The sequence below is a fragment of the Tamandua tetradactyla genome, chromosome 8 (assembly GCF_023851605.1).
Source record: "Tamandua tetradactyla isolate mTamTet1 chromosome 8, mTamTet1.pri, whole genome shotgun sequence".
Taxonomy (NCBI): domain Eukaryota; kingdom Metazoa; phylum Chordata; class Mammalia; order Pilosa; family Myrmecophagidae; genus Tamandua; species Tamandua tetradactyla.
Window position 1 is genome coordinate 72,226,724 of NC_135334.1, and position 27,280 is coordinate 72,254,003.

General features: G+C 37.9%; 1 protein-coding gene across 3 annotated transcripts in view; it reads left to right on the plus strand.

The window, feature by feature from the left end:
• Positions 1–269: 269 nt before the first annotated feature.
• Positions 270–27,280, plus strand: part of RAB6A (RAB6A, member RAS oncogene family) — a 95,460-nt gene continuing 68,449 nt past the window's right edge. Inside the window, exon 1 of one of the 3 annotated variants that reach the window (XM_077113624.1) lies at positions 270–830. In XM_077113624.1, the coding sequence (XP_076969739.1) occupies positions 761–830 (70 nt within the window). In that variant the 5' untranslated portion in view covers positions 270–760. The remainder of the gene's footprint in view (positions 831–27,280) is intronic. The other 2 variants (XM_077113623.1, XM_077113625.1) reach the window with 2 other exon arrangements.

Consider the following 27,280-nt stretch of genomic DNA (forward strand, 5'->3'; position numbering starts at 1 on the left):
GCGTTCTCGCACCGCCACCTCATTCTCGTCCCTGTCGGTCCTTGGCCTCTTCCGATTGGCTCACTACGAGCGTGACGTAAGCACTCCATATTTCACCCTTTCCTTTTCCTTTGGCTCCGTCCTGCCCCTCCTAGCTCCTCCCGACGTGCTGGAAACTTAACTTGCCCTAGTCTCCGCGGCGCCGGAAACCGGGAGAGCTGGCTAAACCAGGAAGGCGATGGTCGTGGCGCGCACGCGCACGCACTCACGCACGCACGTCGGCGGGCGCCGGGCGGCAGGCTCGCGCCCGGGCTTCTTCCGCGCCGCGCCACAGGCTCGCGCACTTAGCAGGTTGGGCTGCGGCGGCGACAGCTGAGGGAGTTGAGGCGCTGTGTGGGAGAGATCCCAGACGCGTCTGAGGCTCTGGTTTTGCCATTCTTCTTTTCTCTGACCCCACTTTCCGTGCCAGGTACTGAAGAAGGGAAGGAAGTTAGCCCTGGAAACCTCGAGTACACCCTTGGTTGCTTCGACACCCGCCCTCCTTCCCTTCCGAGCCACGGGCCTCGCTTGGTGCTAGGCGACTCTGCTGGGAGGCGGCGGCGGCGACGGCTGCCTGTCTGTGGGGAGTCCTGCCCTCCAACCTTTCTCATCCGCCGGGCCCTGCAGGGGCCAAGAGAGCTGGGCGCCTGCCCTTCCTCTCGCTTTTTTCCTCAGCCGGTTGGAGCATCGTCGGTCCGGAAGGTCTCTGGGCTGAGGCGGCGGCAGCTCCTCCGGCTCCATCATGTCCGCGGGCGGAGACTTCGGAAATCCGCTGAGGAAATTCAAGCTAGTGTTCCTGGGGGAGCAAAGCGGTGAGTGCGCGGCTCCCCCCACTCTTGGCACCTTGCGGCGGCTTCCCGTCGCCGCCCCCAGTGCGGTCCTTCAGTCCGCGGAGGCTTCTTGCCGGCCTCGCATTCATGCTCTGTTCCATCCCCCCGGCCCTTCCCTGTCTTCGCCAACCCCTCTTCTCCCTGGCTTCTCCGTCCCTTGATCTGTCGATCGATTTTACTCTTCTCCTTTGGCCCTTCTGACCCCGACTCTGCTGTCTGGTTCTTCACAGGCCTGCCCTCACCTACCGATCTGCCCTTCCCAGGCCTTACCCCGCCCAGCCTCTGCCTCCTGTCCATCTCTTTCTTCCTCTGGTCTCCGTCTCCCTTACCCCAGCCCTTTTTCTTGAGCCCCACCCCTATTCCTTGCACTCTGCCGGGCTCGTCGCCTCTGTGATGGCCACCCCTGGAAGCCCCGCTCCTGGGAACAGGCCCTTCTCAGACTTCGGCAAGGAGGGTGGTATCTGGGCGTTGTTTTCCCCTGGGGATTGGCTTGGGAATTGAGGATCTTTATGGAAGGTGGGAAATGGTGATGGTAGAAAATTCTTGGATGCTTTTTACCGTGGTGTAGAATTAATCTGTATTATAGCGGAATTATGTCTGAATTGGAAGCGTTTTGTGAATTGGGTGGTCTGCGTGAGGGATGGCGGCGGGCGTGGAGGCTTTTGCTCCTTGAGTTGGGTTCTGGCTTGTCGGAAAAAACCTCATTTTCTTCTCTTGACTTGAATCACTGACGATTCTTTTGGCAATGTTGATGCTTTTCCGATCTCTGCCAGATGCTATGTCATGATCGTTTTACTTGGAATTTTTCACATTCAATCTCCCCTTTTTCTCGTTTCAACATGAAGCGCTCTCTTATTTTTCTCATGGTGGTGCATACAGGAATGACTGGGGAAATGTTAATTATTCATTTCTTCTTGTATGTTTTCCAGTCATATATTTAGGATTTCTTCGAGAGGTTTGAGAATAAGGAATATCTTTGTTTTGTAGGATTTCCTTGGGGGTGGGGAGCGTTAGGGAGTTATCTAAATTAAATTTGTTATACTTTGGGTAAATGACTTTTATGCCTAATGTTCCATAGTATTTGGTGAATGAAACTAATGTCATTTAACCTGATCAAAGTTCTGCTCTTGCTGTAGTTTGTATTAGAAGAGATCCTAATTTTGTGAAGGTTGTCTCTAAAATTATTTCTTCTAGTAATTCCAATTTTATGCTGTTATGCAAATGTTTCGAATACAAATTTCCTATCTGCAGTATGCAAATTTGTTTAGAGATTATTACCCTCTTTTGTTTTTCTCACACTGTTCATGACCATCATTAAAATTCAAATTTGAGTGAGAAGTTCCTCCCAAATCATCAAACATTGGGTATCTACTAGGTGACTTAGGTTATATTAGAGAAAACATTATTTTGCCTAGAAGGCAGGAACCAATACAAATTCAGAGCTTTTATTAACTAATACTGTGAACTATTTAAACTAATTTATATGACATTAAGGTAGGCTAGTATTAGCTGCAAAATTACTTCCACTTGCACCTGAACAATCATTTTTCTCTTTCATACATAGATCTTTTTCCCCTTGCCAAGGAAAAATAAAGCCTACTCTTTGCTTATAGATTTTCTTGAAGTACGCCTTAAGTTTTTTTTTAAGATGAGTAACTTGGTAGAACATAAGGAATTGATTCTGATCCAGGCATTTTATGGCAATATCAGGACAGTGCCGTACATGAAAAATAGTCTGTAGGTCAACATTGGTAAATAGGATCTAAGTGCTTATTTTTCAGTTTAGGGATATTATTGCCTGCCTTGTGTTGTGATGCATCTATTTAGTTTGCATGAAAAACTCTTTAATCTCTTTCCTAGGATGGTTTTAGCATGTGTAGAGATCTGAATTTAAGTGTATTTATGTTTTAATTCACATTGTAGAGTTTCATGGCTTCTCATTTATATTTTCTTAAAACCTTTGATAATCTCATCTCCCCTCCCCTCCCCTCAGGTAATTCCTGGAGTCATTTTTTTATTTTTGTTTTTACTTAGATTTAATTTTCCTTTTTTTTTTTTTAACATGAGCAGGCACTGGGAAACAAACCTGGGTCTCCAGCATGGCAGGTGAGAATTCTGCCACTGAGCCACTGTCACACCACCCTACTTAGATTTAATTTTTGGACAGTTTGAGATTTACAGAAAAATTGAGAAGTTAGTACAGAGAGTTCCCAGATGGTATACCTCCCACCCCCACCTCCCAGTTTCCCCTGTTATTAGCATCTTTTCCTAGGATGGTACATTATTTAAAATTAAAGAACCAGTATGGATACTTTATTAACTAAAGCCCCTAGTTTATTCACATTTTCTTAGTTTTTACCGCTTGTTTTTTTTTTCCCCTCAGGATCCCATCCAAGCTACCACATTACATTTAGTTATATCTCCTTGGTCTCCTCTTGTTTTGGTTTGGGGATGGGGTGGGGTGGAATTGGGTTTATATGCTTTTTACTCTTAATTGTGACAGTAACTACCTTTTGAGGCTACTGTATAGCTAAATAGTGCATCCAATAGCTTTGACAATGAAAAATTGATCTTTCCTTTCTTGGGCAGTGTTTGCAATTTTCTTATGCATTAGGGAAGGTCTATAGAATTCGTGCCATCTTGATGTAACTCTTAAGAATTATTTATTATCAGGTCTGTTAGATTTCACATTTCAGCTTCCAAAGACTAATCTACGGCAAAGCCTTGTTTATTTCCTTAATGGCATTTACCTCACTTATACTTATCTTATTTTTAAATCTATTTCCCATAGCAGAATGCAAATTTCATGAAGATAAAAACTATTATCTTTCTTATTGATTGTGTCCCCAATGCCTGATACAGTGCCAGGCTCATAGTAGGTGCTCAGAAATATTTGTTGAATGATGGTTGAATTTAAAAGTAACCAAGGCCAATTAAAATACTAGCAGCCTGTATTATTATTTGCTCTGGTGAAGGTGTTGTCTGTATTTTTTCCTTATGGAATAAGGAATATGCAATAATATTTTTTTCTTTTTTTTTGTAGCTGTGTGGTGGGGGTTCACATTTCATTCTTTTTGCATGTGACTAGCTCATTATTGCTGCATCATTTGTTGAATTTTTTTCATGGGTGGAGGGAGAAGTGCATACAGTAACATTTTGTACTTGCATCATTTGATTGTAGGCATTGATATTCCAGATGCTGGGGAGTTGGGGAAGGGAGTGGAGCAACAATAACTCATATGCCTAACTTTTTCTCTAAGAAAAATAAGACTGACCTGGAGTTTGCTTTTTTTTTCCGAGTTGAATAAAATTCGTCTTGCTTTGTTAAAACCATTGTTAAAATTTATTATTTTTGCTATTAGTAAACATGTAGAAGTATGTCAGATGATATTGAAGATGTGTTTGTAGAAACTGCTCTATATAATTTAGTGAAAATTTAAAGTACTATGCTCTATAATGAAAATGAATTGTTTCAGCACCTCAGTCCTCAGATTGATGACACATCAGCCTTGGAAATCTTTGTATAAACTCTTATCTTTTATCTTTCATTAATATCCCTGGTTTAATAAAGGAATGGTGAAATATACAGATTGAATCTGAAGTTCACTTGAGGAGGCTCTTTCGTTCCTATATCTGACTATTGTCTTGAAATGCCGAGGCACTTTTAAGAATATGTTCCTGGTTTACAATAGATTTTGCTACACACAAGTGTCTTTGATTACAAATTAGATAATGTTATGGCAGAGAGAAGCACATAAATGTATTACCCGGCCAAGTACTCTTTTTTTTTTTCCCTTTATTTTGCATTTCCAGCCAATTTGCATCAGCTTTTTTGAATTGCAACATGCTAGGTGGGGAAAATGTCTTTCTGTCAGTGATCCAGTGGTACTGAGTGTTGTATGGGCTAAATCAGTGATTCTTAAACCTTTTCTTCGTAGGCCTGATTAAATAACTTATACCTATCAATATTGACAGTATTAAAAATGAACTGATTTTGGTAATGAATGATGGAGACGGTGGCACAACATTGTGAATGTAATAACACTATTGAATTATGTATATGAATGTGGTTAAAAGGGGAAATTTTGCGTTGTATGTATGTTACAAGAATAAAAATTAAAAACAACATAGGACTGTATAACATAGTGAACCCTATTATAAATGGTGGACTGTAGTTAATAGTACAATTATGAAAGTGTTCTTTCATGAATTATAACAAAGGTACCATACTAATGCAGGGTGTTAATAATAGGGTGGTAATTGGGATCCCTGTATTTTATGTATTTTTTTGCATATTTCTGTAAATGCACAACTTCTTTACCCAAAAAATATATGTATTTAAAAAAACAGATTAGTAAAATGTTGAAAATTTTAAATACTTAATTCATTAAACAATAGCAGTAATTACATATTTATTTTGTTGTTTTTCTTTTTTTCACATGTGAACGTAATTATTTATGAAAAAGAACTGTTTTCCGAACAATTTTAGTGAGAGTTGCATTGTTTTGCATATTTACAAATCTCTTTAATATTTGACTTAATATTAATTAAACCAGCTGGATATATAGCTGGTTCTGTGTTCAGTTTGTTGTGATAGCGCATATCATGTAACCTCTGGGAAACTCTACTGTACAACACATAGGAGTATAAGAGTGAAAAATCCAAATAACATCTCAATGATATTATGCAACTGCGTTGAACTTTGTAGATCTCCTGAAGGGGCTTGTTGATCCCCTGCTGTTTGTGGACCACACTTTGAGATCTGCTGGGCTAGATGATATAAGGCTACTTTGTGGCTTCTTGCAGCTTCATGTTGCAAGTGAGAACATTCCGGAGAAATTTTTTCCATATCTTGATTTTGAAACTTTTAAACAGTAAGGCTAATGGTTAGAACACAAAATCTGGGTTTCATATTTTAATATTGGGCACTGACCTTGGGCATATTACTTCTTCTTATGCTTCAGTTTCCTTTTCTATAAAGTAGAGATGATAATACTCTCATACAGAGTCTTTGTGAAGTCTTTGTGAAGATAAGTGCAAAGCATTTAGAAGAGTGCTCAGTAAATATTATTTTACTGGGAAGTGCTCAGTAAATATTTTAATTTAGCAAATGTTTACTGAAAACTGTGCTCAGTGGTTTGATAGTTTATATTCCATCAGGAAAAAATATATAATATCTAATTCAATATACCATGATGAGTGCAGCTGCTTTTAAAAGTAGAGTTTAAACATGCACGGAGAAGAGTGACAGGAGCTTGGCATTTCAGGGGAGGCATATTATAAATATAACTATTAAGCATCCATTATTTAAATTAGGTGTATTTTTTTCCCATATGCCACCTTATTATTAACATCTTATAATAGTGATATATATTTGTTGTAATTTATGACAGAACATTGTACTTGTACTATTCACCACAGACATCATTCACTGTAGGACTTATTATGCTATATGGCTCTGTGTTTTAATCCTCTAGCTTTTCTTCTAGTAACATACACAGTCTAAAACTACCCCTTTTATCCACATCATACACATAATTCAGCACTGTTAATTATATTCACAGTAGTATGCTGCCATCACTTGTATCCATTTCCAAACATTTACAATTAACCTAAATAGAAATCCTGCACAAATTAAGCATCAGCTCCCCATTCTATCTCCTGGTAATCTATATTCTAGATTTTAACAATGAATTTACTTATTATACTTAGACCATATTAGTGAGATCATGCAATATTTACCCTTTTGTGTCTAGCTTATTTCACTGAATATACTGTCTTCCAGATTCATCCAGGTTGTCACACGCATCAGGACATCATTCCTTCTTACTGCTGAATAATATTCCATCGTATGTATGTACCACAGTTTGCTTATCCATTCCTCGGGTGATGAACACTTGGGTTGCTTCCATCTTTTGACAGTTGTGAATAATGCCACTGTGAACATCGGTGTGCAAATGTCTGTTTGTGTCCCTGTTTTTAGTTTTTCTGGGTATACACTTAGTAGGAGGATTGCCAGATCATATGGCTGTTTTTTACATAGCTTGCTGAGGACCTGCCAACTGTATTCCACAGTGGCTGCACCATTTTACATTCCCAACAGTAGTGAATAAATATACTATTTCTTCACATCCTTTCCAAATGCTTACAGTGTTCTGTTTTTTAATAGTGGCCATTCTAGTAGGTGTGAAATATCATCTCATTGTGGTTTTGATTTGCATTTCTGAAATAGTGATGTTGAGTATCTTCATGTGCTTTTTAACCATTTGTATTTCCTTAAATCTTTTGCCAATTTCAATTGGATTATCTTTTTATTGCTGAGTTGTAGATTTCTTTATTTATTCTGGATATTAAACTCTTATATGTAGTTTTCAAATATTTTCTCCCATTAAGTTAGGTAGCCTTTTCACTTTTCTGTTTTTAATGTTTTTTTTTTAATTTTGAAATATACATACAAAACAGCAATAAATTCCCAAGTGCATTTTAACAGGAAGTTACAGAACAGATTTTAAAGTTTGATATGGGTTACAGTTCCACGATTTTTTGTTTTTTCTTCTGCCTGCTCCAAGATACTAGAGACCAAAAGAAATATCAATATAATGATCCAGTCATACTCATTATATGCCTCCTCTTTTTTCTTTTTTTTGTGAAAAATAACATCCACAAAACAATAAATTTCAAAGTGTGTATATATATAATATATATATATATATATATATATATTTTAACATGGGCAGGCACTGGGAATTGAACCCGGGTTCTCTGGCATGGCAGGCAAGCATTCTTGCCTGCTGAGCCACCGTGGCCCGCCCTATTTCAAAGTATATTGCAACAGTTGGTTGTAGAACAGATTTCAGAGTTTGGTATGGGTTACAATTCCACAATTTTAGGTGTTTACTTCTGGTTGCTCTAAGGTATGGGAGACAAAAAGAAATATCAGTACAGTAATTCAGCACTCATACTTCTTTGTTAAATAAACCCTACCTTTTCTGTATAACTCTCCACCATAACCTTTGATCCTTTTCTCACTCTTTAGGGGTATTTGGGCTATGCACATCCTTACTTTTTCATTTTGAAAGGGACTTTCGATAACATGGGTTAGGGGGTTGAAACTAGTTGATGTTCTGGAGAGGCTGGCCCCTCTTCATTTCAGTACTTAACCTGTCCAGGGACCCATCTGGAGGTTGTAGGTTTCTGTAAAGTTACCCTAGTGCACGGAACCTTTGTAGAATCTTATATAATATCCTAGGTGTTCCTTAATATTGGCAGGAATGATTTAGGTTGGGGGTTGTCAAGTTATGAAGGTAGCAATGTCTAACTGAAGCCTGTATAAGAGTGACCTCCAGAGTAGCCTCTCTCAGCCACTGATATCCTATTTGTTACACTTCTTTTCCCCCCTTTGGTCAGGATGGTATTGTTGATCCCATGGTGCTAGGGCTAGGCTCATCCGTGGGAGTCATCTCCCACATCGCCAGGGAGACTTTCACCGCTGGATGTCATGTCCCATGTAGGGAGGAGGGCAATAGTTTCACTTGCAGAGTTGGGTTTAGAGAGAGAGAGAGAGAGAGAGAACATTGGGCAACAAAAGGGTATTTTTGGAGGTAACTCTTAGGCGTAGCTATAGGTAGGCTAAGCTTTTCTGCTGCCTACATAAGCTTTACAGAAGTAAGCCTCAAGATCAAGGGCTTGGCCTATTGATTTGGGTGTCCCTAATGTTTGACACAGTATCTGGGGTTTCCCTCGTGGTAAAGTATAATAGTTCCACATTTTTTTCTCCAATCCCTCAAGGGACTTTGACAATACTTTTTGATCATCTGCTTAATGTACTCTGGGATTGTATTAGTTAAGGTTCTCTAGAGAAACAGAATCAACAGGGAACACTCGCAAATATAAAATTTATAAAAGTGTCTCACGTGACTACGGGAATGTAGAATCCAAAATCCGCAGGGCAGGCTGTGAAGCTGACGACTCCAATGGAGGGTCTGGACGAACTCCACAGGAGAGGCTCACCAGCTGAAGCAGGAATAGAACCTGTCTCTTCTGAATCTCCTTAAAAGGCTTCCTGTGATTAGATTAAGCATCACTCATTGCAGAAGACACTCCCCTTTGGCTGATTACAAATGGAATTAGCTGTGGATGCAGCTGACATGATCATGATCTAATTCTATGAAATGTCCTCATTGCAACAGACAGGCCAGCATTTGCCCAACCATACAAACAGGTACCAGAACTTGGTCAAGTTGACACATGTACCTGACCATGACAGGGATATATTCAGGCATTACATTAAACTATACAGATTAAAGGTCCTCATTCTTATTCTGGGCTCTCTGTGTTTAGATTGTTTAAATGATCTATCTAGATAGGTTGAGTTAGACTATGTGCTACAGAAAATTTAGGTTCTGGACAAAATAAACCTTTCTTCCTTTAGGTGAAGTTCTAAAATACAGGCAATGTCTTCCTTACCCCTGTGTTCTGAATTACCTTAATCCCGACCTGATTGGCTTCATTCTTATCTCTAAATACCAGGTTATACATATATAAAATAGCCTCTCAAAATCCAGAAATAACAGTTACTGCTCTGGACTAAATGTAACTGCTATAAGAGCTTACAGTCTAGGCCCTAGTTTTCTTATAAGTATTTTCTAAAGGAGACCATACAATAATTTTTCTTTTTTGTTTCTGGCTTATTTTGCCTCACCAAATGTCCCCCATGTTCATGTATATCTTTGCATGCCTCACAGCTTTATTCCTTTTCGTAGCAGCACAATAGTTGATTATATGTATACACTGCTGTTTGGCAGTTTACTTCTTAGTTATTACATCCTTCAGTCACCTGCATCTGTTAGGCCTCATGTATAATGTCCAAAGTCAACAGTCCATCAACACTTTAAATTTTAGATAATTTCATTGCTCCCAAGGGAAAGATAATCAATAAATGCATCCTTACCAAATAGAAAATCCAAACTTCTCCCTAACTCTCGTCCCTTCCTCCATTATGTACCCCTGGTATTGCTGAGGTACTGTTGATGTTTTCCCGTTAAATAAAGCCCAGAGCATGCAGTAGCATTTTTCCCACTGTACCCTGAAATTATAGGCTCTTTGTACAAAATTCATATCTCTGCAGTAGTTCAAACAAGAACTTATTTATGTTTGTAGTTTTAATTTAATTTGTAGACCCATGTTGTACATGGGTCTGTACAACACCTTTCAATCATGTTCACCTTCAATATGGTAACATTATAGACCCACTAATGAACCATCTTCACTTCTATCTATCCCTTACAATGAAGTTCAATCACATTAGCTAACTGTTCACTCATCTCAAGCTTCCATTTATCTCTGAGTCCCCTGTATTCTGCATTATAAGCCTCTGATTTTACCTTTACAGTGGTCATAAAAGTGGAATCATACCATATCTATCCTTTTGTATCTGCCTTATTTCATTCAGCATTATGTCCTCAAGGCTCATCCATCTTGTCTTGTGCTTTAGGACATCATTTTGTCTTACTGCTGCATAATATTCATCATATGTATACCACATTTTGTTAATCCACTCATCTGTTGATGGGCAATTGGATTGTTTCCATCTTTTGGTGAGTGTAAATATTGCTGCTGTGAACATCGATGGGCAAATGTTTGTTGTGACTGCTTTCAGGTCTTCTGGGTATATACCGAGCAGTGGTATTGCCAGTAATAGGGCAACCTGATATTTCGTTTCCTGAGGAACTGCCACACTGTCTTTATACCAGCTGTACCATTATATATTCCCACCAGCAATGCATAAAGTGTCCCAGTTTGTCCACATCCTCTCCAACACTTGTAGTTTCCTGTTTGTTTAATAGCAGCCATTCTTATAGGTGTGAGGTGGTATCTTATTGTAGTCTTAATCTACATTTCCCTTATAGCTAATGAAAATGAGCATCTCTTCATATGGTTTTGAGTCATCTGTATTTGCTCTTCAGAAAAATGCCTATTCATGTCTTTAGCTCATTAAATGATTGGATAGTTCTTTTGTTGATTTGTATGATTTCTTTATGTATACAGAATAACAAACTTTTATTCAGTGTGTGATTTCTGAATATTTTCTACCATTGAGTTGGCTGCCTCTTCACCTTTTTGACAAAATCTTTTGAGGTGCAGAGGCATTTGATTTTGAGGAGTTCCCATTTATTTATTTTTTCTTTTGTTGCTTGTGCTTTGGGTTTAAAGTTTAGGAAGCTACCTCCTATTACTAAGTCTTGAAGATGTCCCATTACATTTTCTTCTAAAGAGCTTTATGGTACTGATTCTTACATTTAGGTCTTTGATGCAATTTGAGTTAATTTTTGTATGGGGTGTAAAATAAGGGTCCTCTTTCATTCTTTTGGCTATTGATATCTAGTTCTTCCATGCCCATTTATTGAAAAGATCCAGTTGGGGTCCTTGTCGAATATCAGCTGACCATAGATTTGGTGATCTGTTTTTGCACTCTTGATTCAATTCCATTGGTCACTACTTCTGTCTTTGTGCCAGTACCATGCTGTTTTGACCACTGTGGTTTTATAATACGTTTTAAAATCAGGAAGTGTTAATGCTCCCACTTTGTTCTTTTTAAGGATGCTTTTAACTTTTCTGGGTCTCTCCCTTCCAGAAAGATTTGTAACTGGTTTTTCCAAATCTTCACAGTAGGTTGTTGAAATTTTGATTGTATCTGCATTGAATCCGTGAATCAATTTGGATAGAACTGACGTCTTAACTATGTTTCATCTTCTTATCCATGAACAGGAATGGCTTTCCACCTATTTAGATCTTTTATTTCTTTTAGCAATGGTATGTAGTTTTCTGTGTACAAATCTTTTATGTTCCTAGTTAAGTTCACTCCTAGATACTTGATTCTTTTAGTTGCTATTTTGAATGGAATTTTTTCCCTAATTGACTCCTCAGGTCATTGCTTGTATATAGAAACATTGCTGATGTTTGACGTTAATTTTATATCCCACCACCTTGCTGAATTTATCAGCTCGACTAACTTTCTCAGAATTTTCCAAATATAATATCATGTCATTTGCAAGTGGTGAAAGTTTTACTTCATCCTTTCCAATTTGAATGTCTTTTTTTTTCTTTTTCTTGTCTGATTGTTCTAGCTAGATCTTCTAGTAGAATGTTGAATAATAGTGGTGACAGAGGGGCATCCTTGCCTCATTCCCAGTCTTAGAGAGAATCCCAGTCTTAGACCTTTCAGTCTCTCCACTGAGTACAATGCTGGTTATGGGTTTTTATATATACGCTTCATTATACTGAGGAATTTACCTTTGATTCATATCTTTTGAAGTGTTTTTATCAGAAAAGAATGTAGAATTTTGTTGAATGCTTTTTCAGCATCAATCAAAATGGTCATGTGATTTTTCCCTTTCATTTTGTTAATGTGCTGTATTATATTAATTGATTTTCTTGTGTTGAACCATCCTTGCATTCCTGGTATAAACCCCATTTGGTTGTGGTGTATAATTCTTTTAATGTGTTGTTATGTTCAGTACAGTAGTGTTTTGCTGAGAATTTTTGCATTTATGTTCATTAGTGAGATTGGCCTGTAGTTTTCCTTTCTTGTGTCATCTTTACCTGCTTTTGATAAAAAAGCGATGTTAGCTTCATAATGTGAGTTAGGTAGTGTTCCTTTTTCATCAAATTTTTTGGATAAGTTTGAGCAGGATTGGTGTTAGTTCTTTTTGGAATGTTTGTTAAAATTCCCCTGTGAAGCCATCTGGCCCTGGGCTTTTCTTTGTAGGAAGATTTTTGATAACTGGTTGAATCTTTTTACTTGTAATTGGTTTGTCGAGGTCTTCTCTTTCTTCTTGTCACTGTATTTTTCGTGTGTTTCCAGTAATTTGTCCATTTCATGTAAGTTGTCTAGTTTGTTGACGTATAATTATTCATAGTATCCTCATGATTTTTTGTATTTCCTCAGGGTCTGTGGTAATGACACCCCCCTCCACCACCACCTTGTATTTCTGATTTTGTTAATTTGTATCCTCTCTTTTTTAAATTATTTTTTAAATTTTTTATTAATTTTTAAATTAAAAAAATATTTCAAGAAAGAAATGCAGAACATTCTTAAAATATGATCATTCTGTTCTACATATATAATCAGTAATTCACAATATCATCACATAGATACATATTCATCATCATGATCATTTCTTAGAACATTTGCATCAATTCACAAGACTGTTTAATTTTGAGGTGTTCCATTTATTTCTTTCTTTCTTCAAAGCTCGTGCTTTGGGTATAAGGTCTAGGAAACCGCCTTCTATTATAAGATTTATGAGGTATCTCCCTACATTTTCTTCCAACAGTTTTATGGTCTTAGATCTAATGTTTAGGTCTTTGATCCATTTTGAGTTAATTTTTGTATAGGGTGTGAGATATGACTCTTCTTTCATTCTTTTGCATGTGGCTCTCCAGTTCTCTAGGCACCATTTATTGAAGATACTGTTCTGGCCCAGGTGACTTGGCTTGAATACCTTATCGAAGATCAATTGTCCACAGATGAGAGGGTCTATATCTGAACACTCTGTTCCATTCCATTGGTCAGTATATGTATGTTTATGCAAGTACCATGCTGTTTTGACCACTGTAGCTTCATAATACACCTTAAAGTCAGGTAGCGTGAGACCTCCAACTTTATTTTTCTTTCTCAGGATACTTTTAGCTGTTTGGGGCACCCCTGCCCTTCCAGATAAATTTGGTTATTGGTTTTTCTAGTTCGGAAAAGTAGGTTTTTGGGATTTTAATTGGTATTGCGTTGAATCTGTAAATCAATTTAGGTAGAACTGACATCTTAACTATATTTAGTCTTCCAATCCATGAACACGGTATGCTCTTCCATTTATTTAGGTCTTCTGTGATTTCTTTTAACAATTTCTTAGAGTTTTCTTTGTATAGGTCTTTTGTCTCTTTAGTTAAATTTATTCCTAAATATTTTATTCTTTTGGCTGCAATTATAAATGGAATTTTTTTCTTGATTCCCCTGCAGATTGTTCATTACTAGTGTATAGCAACACTACAGATTTTTGAATGTTGATCTTGTAACCTGCCACTTTGCTGCACTCATTTATTAGCTCTAGCAGTTTTGCTGTGGATTTTTCAGGGTTTTTGACATATAGTACCATATCATCTGCAAACAGTGAGAGTTTTCCTTCTTCCTTTCCAATTTTGATGCCTTGTATTTCTTTTTCTTGTCTAGTTGCTCTGGCTAGAACTTCCAACACAATGTTGAATAAAAGTGGTGATAGTGGACATCCTTGTCCTGTTCCTGATCTTTGGGGGGAAGTTATCATTTTTTTCCCTGTTGAGGATGATGCTAGCTGTGTTTTTTTCACATATTCCCTTTATCATGTTGAAGAAGTTCCCTTCTATTTCTATCATGTTGAAGAAGTTCCCTTCTATTCCTATTCTTTCAACAGGAGAGGATGTTGAATTTTGTCAAATGCCTTTTCTGCATCAGTTGAGATGATCATGTGGTTTTTCTGCTTTGATTTGTGATATGGTGTATTACATTAATTGATTTTCTTATGTTGAACCATCCTTGCGTGCCTGGGATGAATCCTAACTTGGTCATGGTGTATAATTCTTTTAATGTGCTGCTGGATTCGATTTGCTAGAATTTTGTGGATAATTTTTGCATCTATATTCATTAGAGAGATTGGTCTGTAGTTTTCTTTTTTTGCAATATCTTTGTCTGGCTTTGGTATGAGGGTGATGTTGGCTTTGTAGAACGAATTAGGTAGCTTTCCCTCCTCTTCAGTTTTTTTGAAGAGTTTGAGCAGGACTGGTACTAATTCTTTCTGGAATGTTTGGTAGAATTCACATGTGAAGCCATCTGGTCCTGGGATTTTCTTTTTGGAGAGCTTCTTAATGACAGATTCAATTTCTTTACTTGTGATTGGTTTGTTGAGGTCATCTATTTCTTCTTGAGTCAATGTTGGTTGTTCATGCCTTTCTAGAAAGCTGTCCATTGCATCTACATCGTCGAATTTCTTAGCATAATAGTTGCCTCTCATTGCTTCCTTTATTTCTGTGGGGTCGGTGGTTGTCTCCTCTTCTATTTCTGAATTAATTTATTTGCATCCTCTCTCTTCTTCTTTTTGTCAACCTCGCTAAGGGTCCATCAATCTTATTGATTTTCTCATAGAATCAACTTCTGGTTTTGTTGATTTTCTCAATTGTTTTCATGTTCTCAATTTCATTTATTTCTGCTCTAATCTTGATTATTTCTTTCCTTTTGCTTGCTTTGGGATTAGTTTGCTGTTCTTTCTCTAGTTCTTCCAAGTGGACAGTTAATTCTTCGGTTTTTGCCCTGTCTTGTTTTTTGAAATAGGCATTTAGGGCAATAAATTTCCCTCTCAGCACTGCCTTTGCTACATCCCATAAATTCTGATATATTGTGTTTTCATTTTCATTTGCCTCAAGATATTTACTGATTTCTCTTGTATTTCTTCCTTGACCCACTAGTTATTTAAGAGTGTGTTGTTGAGCCTCCATATATTTGTGAATTTTCTGGCACTCTGCCTATTATTGATTTCCAGCTTCATTCCTTTATGATCTGAGAAAGTGTTTTGTATGATTTCAATCTCTTTAACTTTATTGAGATTTGCTTTGTGACCCAGCATATGGTCTGTCCTTGAGAATGATCCATGAGCACTTGAGAGAAAGGTGTATCCTGCTGTTGTGGGGTGTAATGTTCTATAAATGTCTGTTAAGTCTAGCTCATTCATAGTATTATTCAAATTCTCTGTTACTTTATTGATTCTCTGTCTAGATGTTCTGTCCATTGAATGGAGTGGGGAATTGAAGTCTCCAACTGTTATGGTAGATGTGCCTATTTCTCTTTTCAGTGTTTTCAATGTTTGCCTCATGCATTTTGGAGCATTCTGGCTCAGTGCATAAATAGTTATGATTGTTATGTCTTCTTGTTGAATTGTACCTGTTATTAATACATAGTGTTCTACTTTGTCTCTCAGCTGTTTTACATAGAAGTCTAACTTGCTGGATATTAGTATAGCTACTCCTGCTCTTTTCTGATTGTTATTTTCATGAAATATCTTTTCCCAACCTTTCACTTTCAACCTATGTTTATTCTTGGTCTAAGATGTGTTTCCTGTAGACAGCATATAGATGGGTTCTGTTTTTTAATCCATTCTGCCAATCTGTGTCTTTTGATTGGGGAATTTAATCCATTAACATTTAGCGTTATTACTGTATGAGTAGTACTTTCTTCTACCATTTTGCCTTTTGGATTTTATATGTCACATCTAATTTTTCTTTTTTACCTTTACTGATAATTTTCATTTCTACGCTCTTCTCCACACCTCTCTCTCCTGTCTTTTCGTATCTGCCTCTAGTGCTCCTTTTAGTATTTCTTGCAGAGCTGGTCTCTTGGTCGCAAATCCTCTCAGTGAAGTTTTGTCTGCAAATGTTTTAATTTCCCCCTCATTTTTGAAGGACAATTTTGCTGGATATAGAATTCTTGGTTGGCAGTTTTTCTCTTTTAGTATTTTAAATATATCACGCCACTGTCTTCTTGCCTCCGTGGTTTCTGCAGAGAAATCTACGCACGGTCTTAATGGGCTTCCCTTGTATGTGATGGATTGCTTTTCTCGTGCTGTTTTCAAGATTCTCTTTGACATGTGGCATTCTGATTCGTAAGTGTCTTGGAGTACATCTATTTGGATCTATTCTCTTTGGGATATGCTGCACTTCTTGGATCTGTAATTTTAAGTGTTTCCTAAGAGTTGGGAAAGTTTTAGTGATAATTTCTTCCATTAGTTTTCCCCCTCCTTTTCCCTTCTCTTCTCCTTCTGGGATACCCACAACATGTATATTCGTGCGCTTCATGTTGTCATTCAATTCCCTGAGCCCCTGTCATATTTTTCCATTCTTTTCCCTGTATTTTCTTTTGCTTGTTGGGTTTCAGATGTTCCATCCTCCAGTTCACTGATCCTATCTTCTGCCTCTTGAAATCTGACATTGTAGGTTTCTGTTGTTTTTTTCATCTCTTCTACTGTGCCTTTCATTCCCATAAGTTCCGTGAATTGTTTTTTCAAGACTTTCGATTTCTTCTTTTTGTTCATTCCTTGCCTTCTTTATATCATCCCTCAATTCATTGATTTGATTTTTGATGAGGTTTTCCAGGTCTGTTTGAACATTCTCAATTAATTGCTTCAACTCCTGTATCTCATTTGAATTGTTGGTTTGTTCCTTTTCCTGGGCTATGTCTTCAGTTTTCTTAGTGTGATTCATTATTTTTTGGCGGCGTATAGGTATTTAACTACCTTAATTAGTTTATTCTCGAGATTGTTTTCACTTCTTTTACCTAGGATTTTCTTGCTGGATGACTCTGTTGCCTATCTGTTCTTTGACATTCAGTTCAACTTTTTCTGGACCACTAGTTCAGGTTTTGTTTAACAGAGTACAGTTTTTCAGTTCCTGTTTTCTTGTTTCTTACCCTGTTTGTATGGTGCCTTTCCCCCCTACCCTTAGGAGGGTCTACTTAGGTATTATGGACCCCAACCAGATTTCCCAGACTAAACTGGCCTTCTCTCAGGAGGAAAGAGTCACCTGCATCAGTATTCCCTGAGGGTGAGACCCAGCACCTTGAAAGACTTTCATGTGAAGTCTCTGGACTCTGTTTTTCTTATCCTGCCCAGTATGTGATGGTTGTCTGCCTGTGGATCCCACCAGCATAAGGTGATACGGTACCTTTAACTTCAGCAGACTCTTCCTGCTGGGGGTGTGGTGGAGACAGAGGAGAGGTTATAGACTGGCATTTATTACTTCAAATTTCCCAACCCTCGGTTCTGAATTCCTTCAGGTGGGAATCCACTTGAGCTGGGCCCCATCCCTCTCCTTGGGAATGTACAGACTCCAGACAAGCACTCAAACAGGCTTGTTTCTGCCTGTTTGAGGCAGTTGCAGCCTGAGAAGCCTTGCCACTGTATGCAGTCTAGCCTTGGTAGAAACACAGCCACAAAAAAAAAACAGAAAGAGAAAAATCCTTCTCAGAGCAGGACCCCTCTTCCTCAGGTTTGCCAATCAAGAGCATAAGTAGGTATGTTGCTTTGTGTACCTTCAGATTTTACATGTCCCCTCCTTTCCTTCAGAGCCCAGACCCTTTCAAGTATTATATGCTATCCTATCCAAAAAACCTCTGTTTCTCTTTTTTATTTTTTCTTTTTCTGTCAGCCCTGCCATCTTAGTGCTGGGGCGACAATTAGCAACCTCTGCTTTGACCAGGTTCAGCTGAGGTGGGGGCCTATTTTTAGTAGTCAGAATTTGTGAATTAATTGCACATTTGGAAGTTTGGTTGTGCTCAGCCCCTGCTGCTCATAAAGTCTCTTTCCTTTCTCCTCTGGGAAGCAGCCTATTGGGGGGGGGGGGGTGCTGGCCGCCCGGCTTGGGGAACTCACCGTACTGGGGGGGCTTGCAGCCAGTCCAGCTGGTCCAGACTGGGGTATGCTGTGTGTTCGGTCACTGACGTGGCCCCAGGAGTTGTTCTGTACTGTTCCTGACTATTTAGTAGCTGTTCTGGAGGATGAATAAATCCCACACCTTGCTAAGCTGCCATCTTGGCACTCTCCCTCTATATGTATTTTGATGCTGACTAGTTCTTGAGTCATTTGGAGGTTCTGTCACACAAAATGGGTTGTTTCTCAGCTCTCATCGTCAGTTTAAAACTGGTCTTTCTCAAGTGTTATATGTCGATTAACATCTTTCCATTGGCTTTCTACCTACCAGCTTGGATGAGTTGAATTTTCTGAGAACTAAATCTTGTATTTAATATACTTGCTTAGGTTTTTAGTTTCCTTTCTTTTGTTTTTCTCCATCCTTTTGCTTATTAAAAACTTTTCAAAGTATTATTATTATTTTTTAGAGAGGCATAGGTTTAAATTTCATAGAACTAAAACAAATTCATTATAGGAAAGTTGGACAGTAAAGGAATTTATAAAAAAAAAAAGAAAAACAATCACCCATAATCTCATTAAAACCTAGTTCATACAGGCAACAATTATGTGTATTTTGGTAGCTTTCATCAGTATATCTATTTTTTATTTTTCTTAAAATATTTTTTCATTGTAAAACATTCAGAAAATGTGTAAAATTGACATATATATTTTAACAAATGATTATAGAGTGAATCATCTCCAAGGGAAAAGAAATAAAACATTGCTGGCACACCAGATCTCTATGAATATGTTTTACCAGTTAGAATACCTCACATCCCAGAGGTAAAGAGAAGCGTAACTTATAATAATGATTTACTTTTTTTTTAGTGTTCCTGTCTGTAGGTGCTTGCTTAAATGCTATCATTGTGCCTACTTTTTTTGTTACCAGTGCCTTGCTATGACCTGTTTGTATTCCTATATCTTTTGAATTTTTGCTCAATGTCATAAGATTCATACATGTTCTGTGTATTTGTATTTGTTAATAAGTGTTGCTGTATATTAGTTATATGAATGGACACAGCATATTTATCCATTTTATTATTGGTAGTCTTTGAGGTTGATTCCAGTTTTGGCAATTAAGAACAGTGCTGCTGTGAACATATTTTATGTATATATCCGGCACGTAAGTATGCATATTTCTTAGGTATTTATCTAGAAATAGTATTGGTGAATTAGTCGATCTGAGGATATGGATATATTCAACTTCTTTAGATAATGCCACAGTTTTCTATTCTTTTTCTCTCTTTTTTTAAACATATGATATGGTTGCATTTATGATGCCAAAATCGAAAAACAAGCAGAACTAGACTGTATTGTGTGGAGGTGCATACTTATGTGGTAAAATTATAAATAAAGCAAAGCAAAAAAGACGGTACCATAAAAATCAGGATAATGTTGACCTCTAGGGCAGAGGAAGAAAAATGTAACTGGCATGGGACAAATAGGGGGTTTACGGGGTGTTCATTGTTCCATTTTATGACATAGGTAGCTGTCATACAGGGTTCACTTTGCAGGAATTCATTTATTTCATGTTCTTTTGTTTTGCATGTTACATATTATAATAAAAGCTTAAAAAGCAGATAATTAAACAAAAATGACCATTGCATAGAATACAGAAGTATACGAGTAAATGAAAATAAACAGATAGTAACTAGGTAGAGAATCACTGTTAGTATTTTACCATATCCTATATAATGTATAAATATGTGTGTGTACAAATTAGATCTCATAAAAATGAGATTACCTTTAAAATGTTGTGTTTGTATTAAATCTTAACTACCTGAGTGTGATTAGCCAGAAACAAAAGGACAAATACTGTATGGTCTCACTGATATGAACTGACATTAGTGAATAAACTTGGAATATTTCCTTGGTAACAGAGACCATCAGGAGATGGAAATAGGGTAATTGGAGCTGAAGGGATACAGATTGTGCAACAGGACTGAATATAAAAACTCAGAAATGGACAGCACAATATTACCTAACTGTAATATAATTATGCTGAATTAACACTGAATGAAGCTGCATATGAGAATGATAGAGGGAGGAGGGCTGGGGCATAAATGAAATCACAAAGAAATATAGATGATAAATCTTAACTACTTTTAGTAATGAATAGTGAATAAAGAAATTACTGGTAGAGTATTTTAGCATATTGTCCTTCTGTGTATATATTTTTTGGACAGTATATTAAAATATAAACAATGTTTTCTCCGTAAAACAGTTATGATTATTGTGGGTGTGTATATATAATTTCAAAGCAATTTCATTTTTTTGAGATCTAATTAATGTCAGACAAGTTTAGAGTTTTCAATTTCTAGAATACAAGAAATTTTATTACTTGGGAACTTATGTGGAGGCATAAGCAGAGCGGTTTCCTTTAGAGACTCACCAGTTCATAGGGACATCTAATTGAAAATAAAAGTCTAATTATATTAATGCCCTGAGCCTCTGTATTTTTAAAAAATCCAGATACGTCAAGAGAAATAGAATGTTAGTCAGTGGCATTATTTGCACTTAGTTGATTTTTTCACCCATCTTTTTCACCTTTGATGATACTTCTTAGTTATATTGAAGTAGAGTAAATCAGATATTTACTAAGAGCTATTCTATTAGGAAATATAGAAGAATGTTCTGTATCTATGCTGTCCAATATAGTAGTGGCTCATAGGACAGAGTAACTGATTTCAAAATTTAATTTTAATTTGTTTAAATTTCAGTAGTCTTATTGGCTAGTGGCTACTCTGTTTGTTAGCACAGTTCTGGTTATATTCGTAAGTCCTTTACCTGGCCTTAAACTTTCTCTTAAAACAGAAGAATAGCCCTTAGGAAACCTTTTATTTACTTTGAATTATCTACTTGATCAAGGAGAATTAAGTGAATTATAATAGGGAAATAGGGATCATGACAATGCGTAGATTTACACAGATTTTTTTGACCACCCCTGGACTAGAGATATTTTTTTATCTGTAGTGTATGAAAGACTACACAAAATGAAATCTTAGGCCTTTTAATGTCCTATATTAGGCAACTGTTATTAATGAATCTGTTCAGTCATTAGGAAGCTGGGTAAAAGTTTGTTTCGTTTTTTAAGAAGTTGACATAAGTGTCATATTATTGACATGAAGTGAATAGGAAAAGACTGGATGACTTTTCAAATAGTAGCAGGATTTTATTACTCATCTTGTAAACCTTTTGTTCTCTACTTATCAGGTTGTTCAGTGTAGAATATTTCTTTCTTTTGCTGATAAACAGTTAATATGATATGAGGGGAAATGTCTTAGAGTAGGAGTTACGAATACTGAACACAGGTCTCAGGTCTGCCAGTTGTAAATTAGGTGCTCTTCCAGAGGCCATTTTAACTTCTCTGTGCCTCAGTTTTCTCATGTGTTAAAAGAGAATACTTTCCCCCCTGTGATTAGTTTCCTACTTTGCTTAAGCAAATGCCTTGAAATGGTTCGTCTTCAACAATGTTTATTTGTTCATGGTTTGAGACTGGGAAAAAGTCCAAATGAAGGTGTCATCAAGGCTGTGCTTTCTTCCTGAAGTCTGTAGTTTGTTCTGGTGCTGGCTGCCAACAACCACTGGTTCTTCTGTCACATGGCATCTCCTGGTCTCTCCCTTCTGGGTTTTATTGCAGTCTCTTATAAAAGACCCATGCTCGTTGAGGTGGGTCACACCTTAACTGAAGTAACCTAATCAAAGGAGCCTACTTATAATGGGTTCATACCCACAGGAATGGATTAACGTTAAGAACATCTTTTTCTGGGGTTCATACGGTTCCAAACATACCATATAGGATGTCTCACATGGATGGTCCCTCAGTAGGCTATACCCAGGGACTTAATGTTCCCTTCTCATATAGTCCTGTTTATTTAATGCTCACAAAGATTCCAGAAATTGAAAGGAGTTCTGTTTCAGAAGACTGGATATGCCTGATTTTAAGTATAGGATACCTTCTGTAGCTGAGCTTACATTGCTCTCCAAATGTGCACTTGTTTTCAAAATCTCTGATTTGCAATAATTAGTCTTTTATATAAAGAAGTCTAAATAGCTACTTCAACTTCAATCTGATTAATGTTATTCTGGATCGTGTCACCATTTTATTTTGTAGAATTTTTACATTTGTGCTTAATATCCCTTTACAACCAAACATAAAACTCCATAGAACACAGCAGCAAAAGAAAAAAATGGATAAGTTGGACTTCATCAAAATTAAAAACTTTTGAGCATCAAAGGACACTATGGAAAGTGTGAAAAGACAGACTACAGATGAAGTTCTCATACGTACTACATGTAAGAACCTTAAAATATCGTGTTAAGTGAAATAAATCGGACACAGAGGGACAGATATATTAGATTCCATTTGTATGAAATAACTAGACTATGTAAATGTATAGAGATAAAAAGTATATAGTTAATTATTTTTGATCAGCGTGCTAAATACATGCAGTGAAGAAAGTATAGTCTGTTTAACAAATGGTGTTAGGAAAACTGGATATCACATGCAAAAGAATGAATGAGGCCCCTACTTCACACAATATTCAAAAACCAATTCAAAATGGATCAAAGGCTTCAATATAAAAGCTATTGAACTTATATAAAAGCTGTAAACTTCTTAGAAGATAACATAGAGGCAAATCTTTATAACCTGGGATTTAGCAGTGGATTCTTAGACAAGACACCAAAATAATTAGCAACAAAAGAAGCAATAGATGCATTTGCCTTCATCAACATGAAAAACTTTTGGACCACCCCGTTGATGCTAGAGTGAAATGGTTCAGGTTCTGCTCTCTACAGAAGCTTTGAACAGTTGTCAAGAAGTGGCAGAATCATCTTTCTTCAAGCTCCAGAAAACAGTTACTGGACTGCAGAAACAGGGTGAGCGCTGAATCAAGAGGAGGGCTACTGAAAAGCGGTGAGATCTTATGGTGCTCTGGCTTGCCTCTTTGCCTGACTTTACCATGTGGGAGCAGGGTTGGCTTTGCTCCCAGTGCAAGACCCACGTATAGTACAGATCCCTGGTCCTTCATGGACATAATGGGTGTATGTATGTCTGGCCCAATGTGTTTGGTGTGGCCTAAGGAACTCAATGTCCCAGAATTTGCCCTGTATATAGAAAGCAGCTCAGGGAACGCTCCTACGGATCTCTGTGGAATAACAGTCAAGTCCTGCTGCCTGAGGCAAAGGATTGGTAGCTAAAGCACATACACTGCACAGCCTGGGACTGTGAGAAAAGTCTTTAGTAAGAACAAGGATATTCAGGATTGTGTAAATGACTTTTGAAGGCATTTGCAGAGAAGATCAGGGAGGCCCCTATACTTTGGTCAGGAGCTGTTCTCGAAACTGATTGTCTGGATAAATGCAGAAAGAGAGTACTTGTACTAGTCAATCTATTAAGATTAGGAAATTTGTGTTTTCAGTTTTTCCATCGTTTCATTCTTTTTCTTTATTTTTTCCTGTTCAGTTTTTCAGACTTTATTCCCTGCATTTGATAGATTAAGAAAGTAGAATTTTCCTAAGTATTAATTTATAGATAATGTGAATAAGTGGCATACAAATCATTAAGTTTCACAGATAGTAACATTCTGTGATCCCTTTAAATGCAAATTCAATCTTTTTTAAGCTAAGTGCAATCATAATTTAATACAGTATAGCTAAATACACACAACAACCTGTATCTCCCGACCTCCAGGTGGTTTCCATGGCCAATTATGGTTTTAGTCAAATACACATTTCTCAAATGAACAAGTACTAATAATTATGTTAATAAAACACTACCCTGGATGCTTCTCCTGCTATCAGTTTTTTAAGCAGTGCCCTTCATGCAACTGAAAACTTTTATTTTTTGAAGCTTTACTTTGATCTGGGAAAATTAGTTCTCCTAAAACTTGATAAATAGTATGTATAAGCCCCAAAGGTGCTGAATCAAAAAGCTTTCCAACACTGAGGCATGCACATGAAACTTACAGTTTCTCAAAAAAAATCACACCTATCTGAAGAAAAGTAAAATGATGGGCATTTAAGAAACTTAAGCATTCTTTTTTAAAAATGTAATTTTATTGAGATATATTATGTATACACATACCATATAATCATCCGAATTGTACAATCAGTGATTTGTAGTATCATCATAGCTTGCATTTGTCATCACAGTTGATTTTTGAACATTTCCGTTACTCCAAAAAAAATTAAAATTAAAATTAAATAACACCACAACATCCCATATCTCCCCTGCCCCATTATTTAGTCTTTTTTTTTTTTTTTTTTAACTCACTTGTCCCTACGTTAGATAAAGGGATTGTTGGTCACAAGGTTTTCACAGTGACACGGTCACATCTTAAAAGCTCTGTAGTCAGCCCTCCTCTCCCCTCTTCCACCTTCACTGACTCCTCCGCCACCGGCCTCGACAGCCTTGCCACCCTCACCTTTCCTCCTCCAGAAGAGCTACTGGGGGATTGTAGACAATACAGAGCAGCTCCCGGAGCCACGACGGAGATCAAAGGGACGGTGTACCCCATCCTGGAACGGCTGACTGTCTGGGAGAACCAGCTCCAGTGAGATCACCGAGGGGCGCGGGCTTTCCTGGGTGGGACGGCAAGCGGCCGGAATCCCTCCCTTCCTCCTTCCCAGGCCAGCTGGCAGAATTGGGCAGGCGGTCCCCTCAAGCCGTGGTGGCTGGCGCCCCCACCATGCGAGGCCCCCCGGACCAACTGAGAGAGTTGGGTCGGAAATCCCCAGACTGCGGAGAACAGTGACAGGGGGGTCCCTTCCAAACACGTGACTCCCCGGTCCGGCTGGGAACAGTGCACTCTCCCGGGCTGCGACAGCTGGCACCCTCCCGCCACACTTGACGCCCCGGGCCGACTAGGTAATTCGGCCAGACGCTCTCCCGTGCTGCGGCGGCCGGCGACCCTCCCCGCGTTCGGAACCCCGGGCCGGGTGGCACTCTTCCAAGACGCTTCGGCTGCTGAACCTCCCCTACGGCGAGAATTTTCCAGAGTTAAAGGACCCACAGCAACTTTCACTGGTGGAACCCATAGACAAATGTGTGCCACGAGCGTCACCTACTGGGCAGGATAAGAAAAACAGAACCCAGAGATTTCACAGAAAAATCTTTCAACCTGTGGGATCCAACACCCAGGGAAATCCGTCTAAATGCCCAGACGCCAGCAGAAGATAACGGATCACGCTCAGAAAATTGAAAATATGGCCCAGTCAAAGGAACAAACCAATAGTTCAAATGAGATACAGGAGCTGAAACAACTAATGCTGAATATACGAACAGAAATGGAAAACCTCTTCAAAAACGAAATCGATAAATTGAGGGAGGACATGAAGAAGACATGGGCTGATCAAAAAGAAGAAATAAAAAACTGAAAAAACAAATCACAGAACTTATGGAAGTGAAGAATAAAGTAGAAAAGATGGAAAAAACAATGGATACCTACAATGATAGATTTAAAGAGACAGAAGATAGAATTAGTGATTTGGAGGATGGAACATCTGAATTCCAAAAAGAAACAGAAACTATCCGGAAAAGAATGGAAAAATTTGAACAGGGGATCAGGGAACTCAAGGACAATGTGAATCGCACAAATATACGTGTTGTGGGTGTCCCAGAAGGAGAAGAGAAGGGAAAAGGAGGAGAAAAACTAATGGAAGAAATTATCACTGAAAATTTCCCAACTCTTATGAAAGACCGAAAATTACAGATCCAAGAACTGCAGCGCACCCCAAAGAGATTAGACCCAAATAGGCGTTCCCCAAGACACTTACTAGTTAGAATGTCAGAGGTCAAAGAGAAAGAGAGGATCTTGAAAGCAGCGAGAGAGAAGCAATCCATCACATACAAGGGAAACCCAATAAGACTATGTGTAGATTTCTCAGCAGAAACCATGGAAGCTAGAAGACAGTGGGATGATATATTTAAGTTACTAAAAGAGAAAAACTGCCAACCAAGACTCCTATATCCAGCAAAATTGTCCTTCAAAAATGAGGGAGAAATTAAAACATTCTCAGACAAAAAGTCACTGAGAGAATTTGTGACCAAGAGACCAGCTCTGCAAGAAATACTAAAGGGAGCACTAGAGTCAGATACAAAAAGACAGAAGAGAGAAGCATGGAGAAGAGTGTAGAAAGAAGGAAAGTCAGATATGATATATATAATACAAAAGGCAAAATGGTAGAGGAAAATATTATCCAAACAGTAATAACTCTAAATGTTAATGGACTGAATTCCCCAATCAAAAGACATAGACTGGCAGAATGGATTAAAAAACAGAATCCTTCTATATGCTGTCTAGAGGAAACACATCTTAGACCCAAAGATAAATATAGGTTGAAAGTGAAAGGTTGGGAAAAGATATTTCATGCAAATAACAACCAGAAAAGAGCAGGAGTGGCTATACTAATATCCAACAAATTCGACTTCAAATGTAAAACAGTTAAAAGAGACAAAGAAGGACACTATCTACTAATAAAAGGAACAATTAAACAAGAAGACATAACAATCATAAATATTTACGCACCGAACCAGAATGCCCCAAAATACGTGAGGAATACACTGCAAATGCTGAAAAGGGAAATAGACACATATAACATAATAGTTGGAGACTTCAATTCACCACTCTCATCAATGGACAGAACATCTAGACAGAGGATCAATAAAGAAATAGAGAATCTGAATATTACTATAAATGAGCTAGACTTAACAGACATTTATAGGACATTACATCCCACAACAGCAGGATACACCTTTTTCTCAAGTGCTCATGGATCATTCTCAAAGATAGACCATATGCTGAGTCACAAAGCAAGTCTTAACAAATTTAAAAAGATTGAAATCATACACAACACTTTCTCGGATCATAAAGGAATGAAGTTGGAAATCAGTAATAGGCGGAGTGCCAGAAAATTCACAAATACATGGAGGCTCAACAACATACT